The following is a 14,594-nucleotide window of genomic DNA, read 5'->3' as shown; positions in this document are numbered from 1 at the left end:
AGAGTCCACAGCAAACTGGCCTGTTACAAAATTAAATCTGTTTTTGATGTTTGTAAGTTTCAAAAATGTAAATTAAAAATGCAATCAAATGCATGCTTTTAAAAGAGCATTGTTAAAGCATATTGAGATTAAGTTGAACAAATACAGTTTTGTATAATCATCTTTTATATCTCAGATTGACTCTGTTTTCAATCGGTGTGATGATATTCAGATACCAGATTTAAAGCTTTAATGCAAGATTTCATGCAGATGTAGTGCAAGATTTCATGCAGATTTAATGCAAGCTAATAGGTTTTGCCAGGTATTACCAAATATTTATTAATAAAGTTGTTCACAGTTCCCAAAGACGTGAAACAGAACACATCCGATCAGTCCTTTGTTATTGCAGCTATAGAGTTCCCTGCCATTCTAGTGATATTATCCTAATGTCATACTCATTTAATTTGAGGGATTTTCCTTTTAAATTTTTTTGTTTGAACATGATTAGACATAAAAATTAATACGTTAATTGAATATACATTTTATGTATATAATTTGTGGAAAATATATAATTTGGTTAATAATTTAATTTGTTATAGTTAATATTTTATTTGTCATTGCTGACAATATTGATTGTTATGTTATCCATGCTTGGCTCTGCTACATTTGTTCTGTTACAGATCTCAGTTTTTGGACTGATCTTCTACAGCACTGATCAGTGAGTTTTTGTGCTAAGCACAGATGGTTTGGTTCTCTTTCTGACAATAGAAGGTATTTTCTTTGAAAATATATTTATAATGTTGCAAATATGCCCTCATAGAGTAGTTCTAAAAAAGGAAAAGAGAATCCTGATTGGCCCTAAAGGAAGTGCATCCAAAACTTGATGGCTCATTTTTGATGCGTGTGGTAGTTTTATGTCATCAAAAACATTTGAAAGTAGGCAGGTCACATTTCAATGATATCGTATTATGATGTTTAGAGTTATGATGTGGACCAGGGTGTGTTAAAATAAATTATTTTAACCTAAATTACCTAAAATCTTTATAATGCAAAGCAGAAACGATTTTTTGTGGTCTTATACAACTTCTGTCATTGTTTGCCTTTTAACCCCAGAGGTATAAGAAAACAGCCAAACCAACGGCACTTAGCGACACCAGACTCTGCTTACACACACAAATTTCGTAACAGAAAACATATACACTGAATTTGGTGTTGTTGAAATCTAGCAAAACATTGGTTCAAGGCTGTCATTAAGCTAATGTCTGATAGTACATATTTATTTGTATTCTTTGTTGGCACAGAAATTATTTTGAGTCTAGATTTAGAAACTAAACTTTCGCTCTATTTATTTCTACTCAAAATCCTCTTATTGCTGTGCACAGGTGTTGTTCTCAAATGTTTCAGCACCTGTCAGCTACAGACACAGTAATTTATCTTCTGGAGCAATATTTGAATAGAGCCTTAAGGAAAACATATACCACATGACCCATAGGCACCGTTGCTTTCAAACAACAAACATTTGTGTATTTCTGCAGTATTGGTTTGCAAAGGTTGAACGTGTCATTGTAAACACTTGTGTGCTGTGTCATGTCAAATTTGCATCCTGAATTTTTCTGAAAAATACAGATTTTTATAGTTTGTCAGTGTAAAAGTTGTTTTGCAAAACACTCTAAAACAAATATAGTTATTTTGTTAGTGGGAGACAAAAGGCAAAATCATATATTTTACAAATTCAGACTCCTAGAACAGTTTATTTTCCAGTTAAGATGCACTTTTTGTTATATAATTCATGACATTCAAAAATATTCATAGCATTATGTAAATGTCTGGGAGATAATAAAATGAACGTGTTAACTTTAAAGTGTCCTTTTGCTGTTTCTGTGAATTTGTTTGCTACAGCAGTCAAATCCAAATTCAATTGTTTATTGTGGTTGTCTTTATGAATTGATTGTTAAGTCGTTTATTGTCTTCACTTATTACACTTAGAAGGCTATTAGACATCACATGGCTTATGGGCAGCCATGTTTCATGCTAATCACCACCACTACTACCCTCTGACCTCTGACCATGTGACATGGTCGGGACTAAGTTTAGCAATAACCTCTGCTGTAACTTGTAAATGTGGTCTTCACATCACATACTCGGTGCTCCAGAACACCAGACCATTTCTGAAATGGGTGTGATTCACCCTTGGTTTCAATTTTGGGGCAACAATATAATTTTTGAGAAATGTAGGTTTTAATGAGGGTTGCTAGTTTAAAGCTAGAATTACCAGGTTTTAAGCTTGTGAACAACCAAATTGGACATGTAGTGTGATTATACCATTTCAAAGACATATAGTTAGACAGCATTTTGTTAAAAATGTCCTGATGTTTAAGATATAAAACAAAAGTCCACGTCACTGCCTAATCTTTTACCACCTCTAAACCACATTTTAATGGTTAAGACAGTTTTCAAAGGTATCATCTTAAACTTCACTATTTGAAAGTTTTGACAGCAATTCAACTTATTTTTTTAATAAAGATTAATGACATCATATATGTACTAGTTATACGCAATATGTTTTTAAGTAATTAAAAAGCGCTTTCTTTAAAAACATGGACTTATTTCTAATTGTTGATGGATTATTTTTTATGTTTTAGTGAAATGGTTTAGTAGGTGGATACATGAACTCTTTATGTTGCCCAAACAATTCCTTATATCAATTACAAAAAGACATGAAAGGACATAAATCCTTAAATATCCAGAGACTCTAAAAATGACCCTTGACATTGAACTCTCAGCCTCTGCCAGTGTCTCTCTTTCTCGTGTCTTATCTTTGCACGGAGGTCATGTGCATTACGATCTCTAACATTATTTGTCTAATTCAAAAATTCAAGTCAACTTCCAAAAAGAGTTGAAATATTGGTGATGTAGCATTATTATTAAAATAAATATCCTTTCATACGAAATACATAGTGAAGGTATTAAAAAAATTCAAACCAGTGATGATCACAAACAGCTGAGCATGTGTGGTCAAAATTTGTGGACAATTGACTTCATAAGTTTTTCTTTAGAGTTATCAAACTGTAAAAGTAGCTCTTGAAAAAGTTTGGTTCTATTATAAATCAATTTTTAACTGTTTTCATGTTTCTACCAGCCAACAACAGGCATTCAGAAGATTAATTATTTACACTAAACAACATGTTTATATGAATTTGCACATGGCAATATGGAATTAGAGCTGCTTTATGCATGCATTGTAGCAAATGTGAGAGAATAATGTTTGAAGAGGTGCTGGCTAGTTTATACTAATACCCTCACAGGCCTAACACTTCATCCATCATGATCAATTTATGGTTTTCAGTGATCTATATTTTTCTCTGTGCAGGACTTGAGCCGGAGAACAAAAATCTAATTATTTTTGCAGGGTCAGACATGGAAATCTCTCTTTAACTGTCTGTTGTGGTAAGTTCTGAAGATGCCTTAGCCTCTCTCGGCTAGAATAACATATTGATTCAAAGACCCCCCTAAAATAACAGTGGCTTTTTTAAATAAATATATGTGTTGTCTATCAGCATCTATTTTTTAATGTTTTTTTTGTATGCTTATAGTTAATGGTCATGGGTTTTTCTTGTGTACAAATAGTATATTTTTTATTTTCTATTTGTGGTGGAGAACTTAAAAGAGTGTCTACATTTTATGGTTTATTGCTTGAAAACAAACGTTATATTTAAAAATTGCTCAGCTGGAATTCACAACTGTGTTTCCTTTGAAAGCTTATGTTGTGTAAAAAATATTTGATTTATGCTACATGAAAATTGAGAAAAACGTTAGTGGGTTATTGTGACACCTAGTGGCTATTGTTTATACTGCAGAAATACAACTTTCTTTTAACTTTGACTGAGCAAGCCTATGATTAGTGTTTATATAGTAGGACAGGTAACTTCAAAGTTATATGCATCAGATTAAAAACAAATAACAAAATACGACAATACATGACATCTTGATTTATAGCACAATAATCAGCCTTTTTTCACATTTCTTATTTTTTTACGAAATTAATTTATATATTTGTTTTGAAACCTCAGTGTTACATATAAAATCAGTAGAACTGCATGTAATGTTTTGCTATTAAATATTAGACAAGAACACTGTGTGTGAATGCAGTCGTTTGTGTTTTGTTTTATTTTCTAATGTTTTCTGGTAGTGGATCGTGTCATCGGCTACCTAGATTTCCTGGTAATGGCGACTAACATTGCATCATTTGTGCTTTTTATTATAAGTTGTTACTTTTAAAACCGTCCTCTGAACGTGATTATCAACATAAGACTATTTCGTATTAAAAGTAAAATGTCCAGGAGGTGGCGATGGATCACTTTTTGCATTTCAATTTTTACATAATGTGTTTTTTTAAACAGCGTTTTTGAGCACTATAGTAGGATCAAATGTATTAAATGCCTTGACTCACCTGCTGTGAAGCAACTTGACTCATTCACAATCGTCAGGACAAGTCGTCCCATTTTTGGGCCAACCAAAGGTTACATAATAATAATATTTAAATAGATCATATAAATATATAATTTGTTAAACATTATGAATATATTTGTTTAATAATTGTTTTATTAAATATTTCGTCAAGACAAAGTGCCCCCAAATGCCCCCAAATAAATGTAATGTTCACATAAAAATTATATAAATGACAAAAAGAGTGTTGTAATTCTAATGTTGTGTTTTCTATTTAAAATAATGTCCGTCTCTCTTCTCTCTGTTATTTATAGAGTATTTCTGAGTTTCGAAGAACTGAATGATATCAGCAACAAGTCATCTCAACCCCTCAGTGCCTTCATAGATTTTCAAGCTTCTCGGTGTTCAGTTTCGGCTCCTGCAGATAAAGAAGTTTACCAGGGGTACTGTGAGAAACCACACCTTGTCAAAGGTCCTTTTGTCTTATGTTTTATTAATATAAAGAGATGATTGGTTATTGGCTTCTGTGTCACCTGCGGCCTGTGTGCTTCAGATTTAAATATTCTGTTAACTTAAAGATAAATACATAAACATAATCATCACTTGTATATACACGACAGCACCATCATTACTTCTCGTCGCCTTCTATTGATTGATTGGTCATTGACTGATTAGTTCGGACGTCGAGTTGTTCGCTCTGTTAATTGAACATAACAGCGTTTAACAATTGCCCCTTAATGAAAACGAGGGCTTGTGGGTATTGCACGAGAAAGAAAAGAACAGAAACAAGGGGGCTCTCTAATTAGGAGCTGTAACTCTCGGGATCTGCGCCTTTGTACGCGGGTGTGGGGAGGCTGCATGGCCGGCAGGCAGGCGACAGGCGCCGGTTGCTGGACAAAGGACTGTCTGCTGCCAAAGTGGCTGGGCGTCCAAACACTCATCCTCTCTAACCTCCCGAGCTGCAACACTTAACCCTTTCACTATAACATGAAACTAGTTTGCTCCTAGTTTTTACCTCTGCTGTGCAGCATATCAAGTCTCGTAAGCCGTCTAATGTACGATTCTGGTTGCCCGCAAATGGTTAATAGCCGGTGCGCACAGCATTTTTGGGACCAGTGGCGTTGCTAGGCCCTTTTTAGGGGAGCTAAAGCCCCCCTAAAGTTCTATCTTAGCCCCCCTAAAATATTTTGAGTAATTATGTAATCTGCACCAGAATTCGAGATCTAGACTACCTTTAAAACGTTTATTATGAAAACGGCCGCAGGCTGCGTTATTTAGCGCATTCTTCAGTTCACAACAGCACAGAATGGAGTGAACATCATAAGCAGAGTAACGATAAAAGGTGTGTGCATTAACATGACATCTGCATCTTTGCCATTCTTTATTATAAACGCAGCTTACAAAATATGTTGCAGGAGTGATGCAAGACCCTTTCTCACTGTAAAACGTTTTGTCTGCGTTCACCTATCGTCACACTGTTAACTAGTTGTTTACGTTACCTACAGCAAAATTAATTATAAATGCTGCTTGTTAATTTGAATAACAATAACTTGTCTTTATTCTGCATATTCTTTATTAATTATGTATTTTAGTAATGTATACAGTATGTGGTGCTAAGAGTGTCTATAATATAATTATATATATCCTCATTGGAGGCTGAGCCCCCCCAATATTTCAAACCTAGAATCGCCCCTGTTTGGGACGTTCAAAGAGAATGAAAGAAAGGAGGTGGGGAGGGTCGAGGGTAGTGCTGTTTATGACTCCAGCATTGTCTATAAATAATCGTACATTACAGCTCCATGACTATAAATAGGTTAAAATAATACAATAGGTGCCATTACACTCCACAGGAAGTTCTTGAAACAATAAAGAATTCTTATTCAGACCTCTGGTTTTTGTTCCCTGTTTTTAGCTTGTTAATTAAGTTTATACGTTGTTTGTTATTATTATTAATCATAATAATGTTATATTAGTAGTAATGATAGTAGTAGCCTTTTTGTTTTGCTGCTGTTTCAACTGTTTGTTGCATGGTGAACTACACAGTATGCACGACAGAGGGCGCAATAGCATTTGCCCAGCTGTGCCCATACACACAATGTTGTAAACCCTGCTACGTCGTAATAAATGTGTTAATATTTCTAAATACAAGTGTTCTTTGTTTGTCCACAAAATTCATAAACGAAAATATCCAAATATCCCAAATCGTGAGTGTGTGGACCAACTTCTTGCTGGTTAAATCAAATCGTTTATATATTGCTCATTGTACTCTATAGTGCATTGGACTTTTTATCATATCATGTCATCTAATGCTGATTTTTAATCACTATTTTTTTAAACAACTCAGTTACACGTTAATACCTTAAAATTGTTAATGCATTAAGTGTCATTCATTTAAAATATTTAAACATTGATTTTTTTATTGAAATTGTGAAAGAATCCTACAACAACAACAACAAAAAATCCGGACAGCCAGCAAGACAGAACACGTTCATATATTTCTTTATATAAACAGCTCAAGAAGAGGAATGTCGGTCTCTTCTGTGTTGGAGTACATTAACCTGAGGCTTTCCAAACCTTGCGAGTCCCGCAGATAAGTTTCACCGATGTAATAAGTCTTTACAGCGACTGCTAAATGCAATGATGGCCCACGCTTTCAATACGTGTCACAGATTAAACAGCAACGCATCACAGAGAACACCTTCCGTCTCCAAACAACAAACGCTATAACTTTCATTTACAATAACCATTGTGAGAAAAAAAAATGCAATGAGTTAAACTCTAAATATTATGTACACGCAAATGTACAGCTTTGAATAAATTAATACCAATTTGCATATTCTTAGGTCCTTGTAGCTTATTTACAGAATTAGGTTTTCTTTTATTAATAATTACATTAAATAGTTCAGGCCATTTAACTAACGGTACACTTATCATCCCTTTTGAAATATCCTTTTAATGTTTTCACTGTTTTCTGTGTTTTGTTTTCCTTTTTGGGTTGAAGCTTTGTTTTCAAGTCTACAGATCTTGTTTGAATCACCCTTCAGATATTGCGACTAGAAGTGATCCTATTGAAAATTGTATTTCTCGATTCCCCTCTTCCTCTCAAAACATTGGTGTGGTCTTGTCAACAGGTTCTACACAGAGTCAATGAGGCTACACTGTAGATTGTCTTCGCAGCACTTTCTACGTAGATATCCAGCGCAAGAGCACCAAGTCCAATATATGCTACTTTAAAAAAAATTACTTCTTGACTTCTTTGCTTTTTTCTGCTCAGTCATCCATGCGTAAAACAGTTCGTAATGAAACGTGTCGCAGAGAACAGCTTAATAAAATCCTCTGGCAATTCAAGTCATGCCCTGGATAGGTTTAGGGTCGCTTGATCACTTGGGAGAATCCCTAGGTGAGGAAGTGTCCCGCTGTCTCTCTATGCCGCTTACTAGTCTCTGTATGTTCTGGAGTTCATTGATGGATTCCTTCATAGTTGTTTTAGGTGAACCGTTTCTCTGCCTGACACCTGATTTATGGTTATGCTGGTCAGGCACAGGACTCGTCTCCCTGCTACCGCACTTTGAGGATTCGGATGAGGGGTTTAGGCCGCTTGGCAATCCGGTGGTAAGCAGGTTTGTGCTTTTGGGGATAGACACGGGGAGCTGGTAAGGGTTGAATCGCAGGCGCGGGTGAGCGGAGCCGCTCAGAAACGGGTTCCTGGAGAGCGAGGCCGTGCTGCTGCTCGCTGGAAGGGCGGAGGCCGCCGCAGCTGCCGCGGCCATGTAGGTGTACGGGTACGGGAAAAGTCCACCGAAGGTTGGCATCGGAATGCCCTGAAATAAAAAGATATTCGTTAGCTGCCTGAACATACAACAGCTTGAAGAGTTTCAGAGGAGTTTAAAGAGCTTTTTTACAGTCACCTGTTCACATAAGTTTTTGACAAAGGGGTAAACTTAAAATTATATTACTCACTGATACCAAAATCAATGGATGGAAATATTTTTATTATTACACGTTTACATATAAATATCGAATACAATTATATATTTATTTACAAATTATGTATTCAATAATTTTGTGTTTTTATCGTTTTATTTTTTTATTATATAAATTATTTAGCATCAGACCTATATTTTGCTTGTAACATAATTTTTACACAAATTTTAAATGATTCGTATCAAATTGACATCAGGTCAATATTTCTTGAAAGTCATTGTTCAATAGGAAAACATATGAAATCAAAACACGTTTTACCAAATTTACCTCAAGCTACATTTAGGCTAGCTTGTTTTTATTCACGTGCTAACCAGACACGGCGTAACAACAATTACATTTTAATGGAGAGAGTTGTCTCACCTGAGAGGCAAGCATGTGTTGAGACAGATGAAACGGAAAAGAACTCGGGCTGCTCCCGGTACCCTGGGCCGACAGGCTTCCATTTTCAAGACCACCAGCTCCTGAAACGGAAGCTAATAGATGTCCCATACCCATGGCTGTAAACGCTCCAGGTGCCATGGCAAACTGTCCCGGGTGAAATAATAGAGGTTGTCCGGAGTTTAGTGGGTTAAAGAACTGTTGACTGTGTAGGCCGGAGAGCGCTAAACTCTGAAGGTGCCCTGCCCCAAAATGTGAAGGGCTCTCTGTCTGTACCATTAGAGGGGAAAAGCTGTCTTTACTGCTGCTGAGACCCCTGTTTTCCATGTCCTTCTTTGACAAGTCTGGGTCCTTCCTTGGCCTGCTTTCAGTTTTGTCTTTTTCCAAATTTCTGATGCTAAATATTGAATCGCTTGATTTTCTGGAGTCGATGTAATCGTCTTTCTTCTCTAAAACAGGTTTCTCACGGCCACGCTCCTCACATCTCGACCTGAGTGGAGATGTCGGTTCGGGCCCAGGACTGCTTGAGCCTCCACATCGCTCATCTTGGTTGTCCAGTTCGTGTTCACTGTCAGTGCATGTTTTGTCCTCTGCAAAAGTAAATATTTTATTAGCAATTACCCATGTATCCACAGATGCCTAAATATATGTGTAATAAGTTAACAATCGGGAAGGGAGTTAGTTTAGAAACGACAGACGCTTAACACCAGTTCTCTAATGTTACGCACATCACCTAAACACAATAATCACTCAAATAAAAAAGCGTAGCCAACTTGTCTAATATATATATATATAATATTTCATAAAATTAGCAATCATTTACATTTATCACTATATGAATATTTACAGTCACAATAAATAAGTGATGGCTGGAACAGGCCTGAGGCTGAGGGGAACACCTTCGAGAAATCGGGACTTTAGTGTTATTTAGTTTACCCAAAAAATATATATTTTTTAGATTAAAGTTAAATTCGTTATGTTTTCTTCAAACAAAGCTAATGTGTTTCTACGAAACATTGCTCTGCAATTAAACTAGGCCCTGTTGCTCCAAACGTGTTGCTCTTTCATATGACTAACTTGTTGGCGAATTATCTTGGGATGTGCTTTATTGAAATTACTTTGTCAATTAATGAAATCGTTTTGAAAACCACTGCAAGCATAACGCAACGTTTTTTTTAAATTACACGATACGTAGGCCTGTTTTCTCTCACTGATCATAAAGCGTAACAGTATAATTGATTTATAGATTTAGACCTACCTCTGCTGCTCCGGTTAAATGTGAGTGGGCTTGAAACGGGTCCTGGTGAATGACCAGCATCTCTGCCGGCTGCAGGTTCGCTCGAGGAAGCATCAGACTCTCCGCCATCGCGGTCCACTTTGCATTGATCCTCATACATGCGTAATGATGGAAGGGTCAACTGTTTCCTGAAACACGAATAAAACAAAGTCCAAAAGTTAGAAAAAAGCCATGAAACAAAATAATATCGCAATGCTCGGAGTCTGTCATGGAGGCAGTTTAAATACATTTCGCAATAGTGCACGCACAACATGGTAGTCTCAGACATACCTTTTTTCTCTCCTTCCATTCCCCGTGTCTCTGAAGCCTTTGGCGAAGGGGTTATTATCAATCTTCAGTTGTGTTATCTGAATACAATGACAAGTACATATGCACATTATTTGTTTGCATATTGGTGTAATTTGTAGTCTTTCTGACGTGACAGCAGACGTAAAATGCACAAGCAAGTCATTTTTATGGTTTGTATCCCAACACCGTTAAACACGCTAAACAGACTATCTCAGAGTGATAATTTAATTATTAAAATGTTTAATGAAAAAGAGATCTCATCACGACCCCCCTGAGAAAATTCCAACAGTAAACATTTTCCATTTGTCAAATTGTTATTCTCTGCAGCACAACAGAGAGAACAAGAGAGGCAGACTGGATGAGTGACGCCGGCCTACTATTAATAATTAATAGTGCGGTTTGAATCATTGCCAGTTTTTACAAGTTCCATGAAAATACAAAGCGATGTAACAGAACCATTTTCGTTTTGTTCAAGTGATTTCGACGCTGTAGGCTATAAGTTCAGAAGAAACCAGGGCCTCAACGTCCCTAGATTGCTACTGCTTTTACGTTTAGAAACTGACACGCTTTGATTGCTGCGCCTGAGAGTGTGTAGCTCCGAGACAAACCGGCGAGCTTAAGTGCCTGCTAATCGATTGTGACTCTATGTCATAAACTTTACGATACAGACAAGCTCACCAGGCCCCTCGGACACAGACGACAATTACCATCAGCAGTGGTTGAAAGTAGCACTAAGCATATGAGCTATTTGAAATGTTATAATTCTTCCTTTAAATTGATTAAAAAAGATCAAATTGATAAAACACTCAACAAAACGTGCGTTCAAATACCAATATGCAATATTGTAAGATAAAATAGGAGGATTACAATATGCACTACAGGTGCACATTAGTAAAGCTTTAATGTAAGATTCAGGACACGGTTTCTTTAATTCGTAAAAAATGATAAATGTACATACCTTGTCGTTTTGATAAGCTGTGACGGCGATAAAATCGGTCTCAGGAAAAACATACGTTCTGAAAGTACTGTACGGAAGCTTTAAAATATCGTTGGCTCTCACAATGTGGAATCTGGGCTGGTATTTATGCATTGAATTCAGGATTGTCTAAAACGAAGGGAAGAAATAGCAATGGAAATAATTAGAGAAATAATAGAAACGTTTTCACCAATCTTAAAAAGCGTTTAAATGTTGGATCCTGCATAAACATGCATAGGCTAGTACAAGTAGTGTGATAGTATGTAAATGGTTTATAAAATAATACTGTTTGGGTTGAATCACACAACAACAGGCCTTTGGCAGGTCGATTTTAGCCATGCAAAATGATTGACAGTGGCGTCATTATTACACAAATATTTGTATAAATTAGTTTTTGATAATTCAACAAAACAAATGGTTAAGAACAGCAAACATATATGAATATACCTTAGATAAAGCATAGCTATGAAATGCATAGTTTTTGTGTTTCACTGTACACGTATCAATTGGTTACTCCATGTAAATATTTAATTTGTTTTCAGTGGATTTGTTTGCAAGTCGGAGTAAGAGAGTAGGGCACACGATATTTGTATAGATCGAGCATTGGTCAGCATCGTTGCATTCGCCTCAGCGTTTTTCATGGAAACCCAACAACACCTCAGAGACCGGACAGGTCGCTCAGTATGCTGTTTGTTTCCGTGATCCCCCATACACAACAAGAAATCCTCGAATTTCACTTTCAGCTTTCAATGCTTATTTGTAAAGTAGCCTGGTTAATTTCCGTTCCTTTGACCTATTTTTGTCATTTCCACACCCTCACAAAATTTATAGCGATCTTCGCCTCTATCATAAACAATAGAAGTAACAGCGGCCAAGAAAAACTCAGGATGAAGTATTTACATTGCATAACCGGACTGACAATGTCATCGTTATTCATGAGGGATAAAGTTATGACTGAAACGCTCATATCCAGCGAAACAAAGGAGGAAAGACTCGCGACATGTGCCAGTGTGGGCCTAAATAATAGTCAAGTATAAGCTGAATTGTATATTTATAAAGCCTTTCAAATAGGATAAAATATCAACATTTATTGCTGGCGAAATATATTATCAAATATGTCATGCAAAGCATTACAGTCCACCAAGAAATTACATTTATGCTATTTTAAAAGGCCTGCATACAATGCAAATCAGAACGTTGTTAAATTGGTTACTTACAAATCCATGTTTGTCCGAAATGTTGTTGGTTAACTTGAGTTTATGAAAAGCAACAGGCTTAGCCATCCATTGTTCCCCAGTAGCTGGGCTATCCGGATGTATGTACATTCGCTTTGGCATCTCTGGGTCAGCCTTCCCCGCAACCATCCAGCGAGAGTTGTGGAACTTGTAGCGGCAGTCGTCGGCAGCCACAATATCCATTAAGAGAATATACTTGGCTTTTTTATCGAGTCCATTAATGCGGACTTTAAAAGGTGGAAACATTCTCCTGTAGAAAGTGTGACAATTATGAGAATATGTACAGAATTTTTTTTTGCATACAAGCAAATGCTAGGCAAATTCAAGCTTAACGTTTTAACAACCCAACCAAATTATACAACCAAGAAACCAACAAAAACGTTTTTTAGTAATATATTTTAACCTGACTAAGTCGCTCGCTTTAAAGCAGCCGCATCACAGTCAAAATACTCCATTGAAATTCACAATTCACAGAAAATGTAGTTCGCAGCAAGACTTAAATCTTCCACAGGAAAGTGACAGACATTTTACATAAAGTAGTTTGCTGTCACCTCAGAACATGGGTAGAAGAAATACGTTTTTCTTAACGAATTAACAGTGCCAACACAGTGTCTAAAGAGGGTAAATATTTGTTCGTATTGAAATAAGCGACAATAAGACGAATTAAAGCCTAAGCTCTGTTTTTGCTTAGATAGAACACGTATCGATGGTAATTTTCCCATTTCGCTTTCATTAATCAAATGAGCAGATTAATCATTCAGTTGCAGTTCTGACAGTAAGACATGAATGCTCTGAAGTCTCCTTGACATAATAATTAGGTCAGGCCATGAGACATAACTAGGGAAATAAAGGAGAAATGACTTACGACAGCGAGGTACAAATTATACAAAATTAGTAAGAATTTATTGAGCCTGCAAAATTACGCAACCATCGATCAAACTGTTATCAGGATAGTTTTCCATTTAAATAATACAGAAACAAAACTAAAAAAAAGAGGAAATGCGAATTGTGATCTTACCTGCCAGATTTCGTAATAACCATTTCTGTTCCAAATTTGTGGAACTGGTCCCATAGATCCTTCGCTTCCAGTGTGACTTTTGGATCATCTTCCACCTCTTCCTCTGGCTCTAAGCTCTTTAGAGTGCGCAGATGAGCCGCCTGGTGATGATGACTCAGAGCCGAATGGAGCCCAACCTCCGCGGCTCCGGCCAAGGCATGGTCCGGGATCGGCTTTGTGAGAGCCCCGGGAGGCAAGGTCAGCGCCGGGAAGAAGGAGGGTTGCGCGGCAGCGAGAAACGCTGACATGGGAAAGTCGGTCGGCCGGTGAGCGTGGAAAGGGTGGTAAGCCATGGCAGTCCCTGTAAAAACTGGATCTCTCATCGGTGCATCCAAAAAAATGAAAGTGAAAAAAATACTCAGTGGTGTTCTCTGGCAAAAAAGAGAAGCGCTTATCCAAAAGAATCTCACTAAGCACAGCGAAGCAGTTTTAAACGCCGTGAATCGGAAAAAGGCGATTGACGTTTTAAACGAGCAAGCGCAGCGAAGAATGATCTTCCACTTTAACTCCCGTTGCTGCTAGTTTCCACCAAGTCCCCGTAATAATATCAGTCAAAGAGAGCGCATCGACGCTCTCAAGACAGATCTGGGGATTCCTGCTCTCCAACAGTTGCTCTCATAAAAATAAGGTTACGCGTTCGATGCGGATGTCCATTCAAGCGCAGTCATTCTACACGGACGCGGAGTTGAAATGGTTAGATCTTTCCCTGTCCACTGTACAACTGTAACTATCTCACATGTCCTTCCTGCTCTGATCCCAACACTAATGAACCAAGCCCCCTTGATTGCTGATTTTACGCTTTTTGGACCAATTGTGGGCCTCCATAGGCGTGGTTTTGACAGCTCCGGCCAGGCTCAAGGAGAGGGGTGGACAAGAAGGTGTCGGAAGCATTAGCAGTAAGAAAACATGTCAACAGAATAAAATATTAACCAATGACAGAAAAGATCGGGAAAT

At 37.1% G+C, this 14,594-nt stretch overlaps 1 protein-coding gene across 1 annotated transcript; it reads right to left on the bottom strand.

Moving 5' to 3' along the window:
* Positions 1–6,818: 6,818 nt before the first annotated feature.
* On the bottom strand, positions 6,819–14,426 carry tbx2b (T-box transcription factor 2b). The gene is made up of 7 exons (XM_079482309.1): positions 13,602–14,426; positions 12,566–12,833; positions 11,331–11,477; positions 10,355–10,431; positions 10,046–10,212; positions 8,770–9,377; positions 6,819–8,246 (listed from the first exon to the last, which is right to left on the bottom strand). The coding sequence occupies exons 1-7, from the start codon at positions 13,961–13,963 to the stop codon at positions 7,806–7,808; spliced, it is 2,070 nt and encodes a 689-aa protein (XP_079338435.1). The 5' UTR covers positions 13,964–14,426; the 3' UTR covers positions 6,819–7,805.
* Positions 14,427–14,594: the final 168 nt, after the last annotated feature.

The sequence above is a fragment of the Barbatula barbatula genome, assembly GCF_947034865.1.
Source record: "Barbatula barbatula genome assembly, chromosome: 19".
NCBI lineage: Eukaryota > Metazoa > Chordata > Actinopteri > Cypriniformes > Nemacheilidae > Barbatula > Barbatula barbatula.
Note: the sequence above shows the minus strand (reverse complement) of the source record. Positions and strands in the feature narration are given on the sequence as shown.

Excerpts from the sequence above, each read along its gene's own strand:
- tbx2b (XM_079482309.1), bottom strand. The coding sequence starts at position 13,963 with ATGAGAGATCCAGTTTTTACAGGGACTGCCATGGCTTACCACCCTTTC. Across the intron at positions 12,834-13,601 it reads GTTATTACGAAATCTGGCAG|GAGAATGTTTCCACCTTTTA; the intron begins GTAAGATCACAA and ends CACTTTCTACAG. Across the intron at positions 8,247-8,769 it reads AACACATGCTTGCCTCTCAG|GGCATTCCGATGCCAACCTT; the intron begins GTGAGACAACTC and ends TTTTTATTTCAG.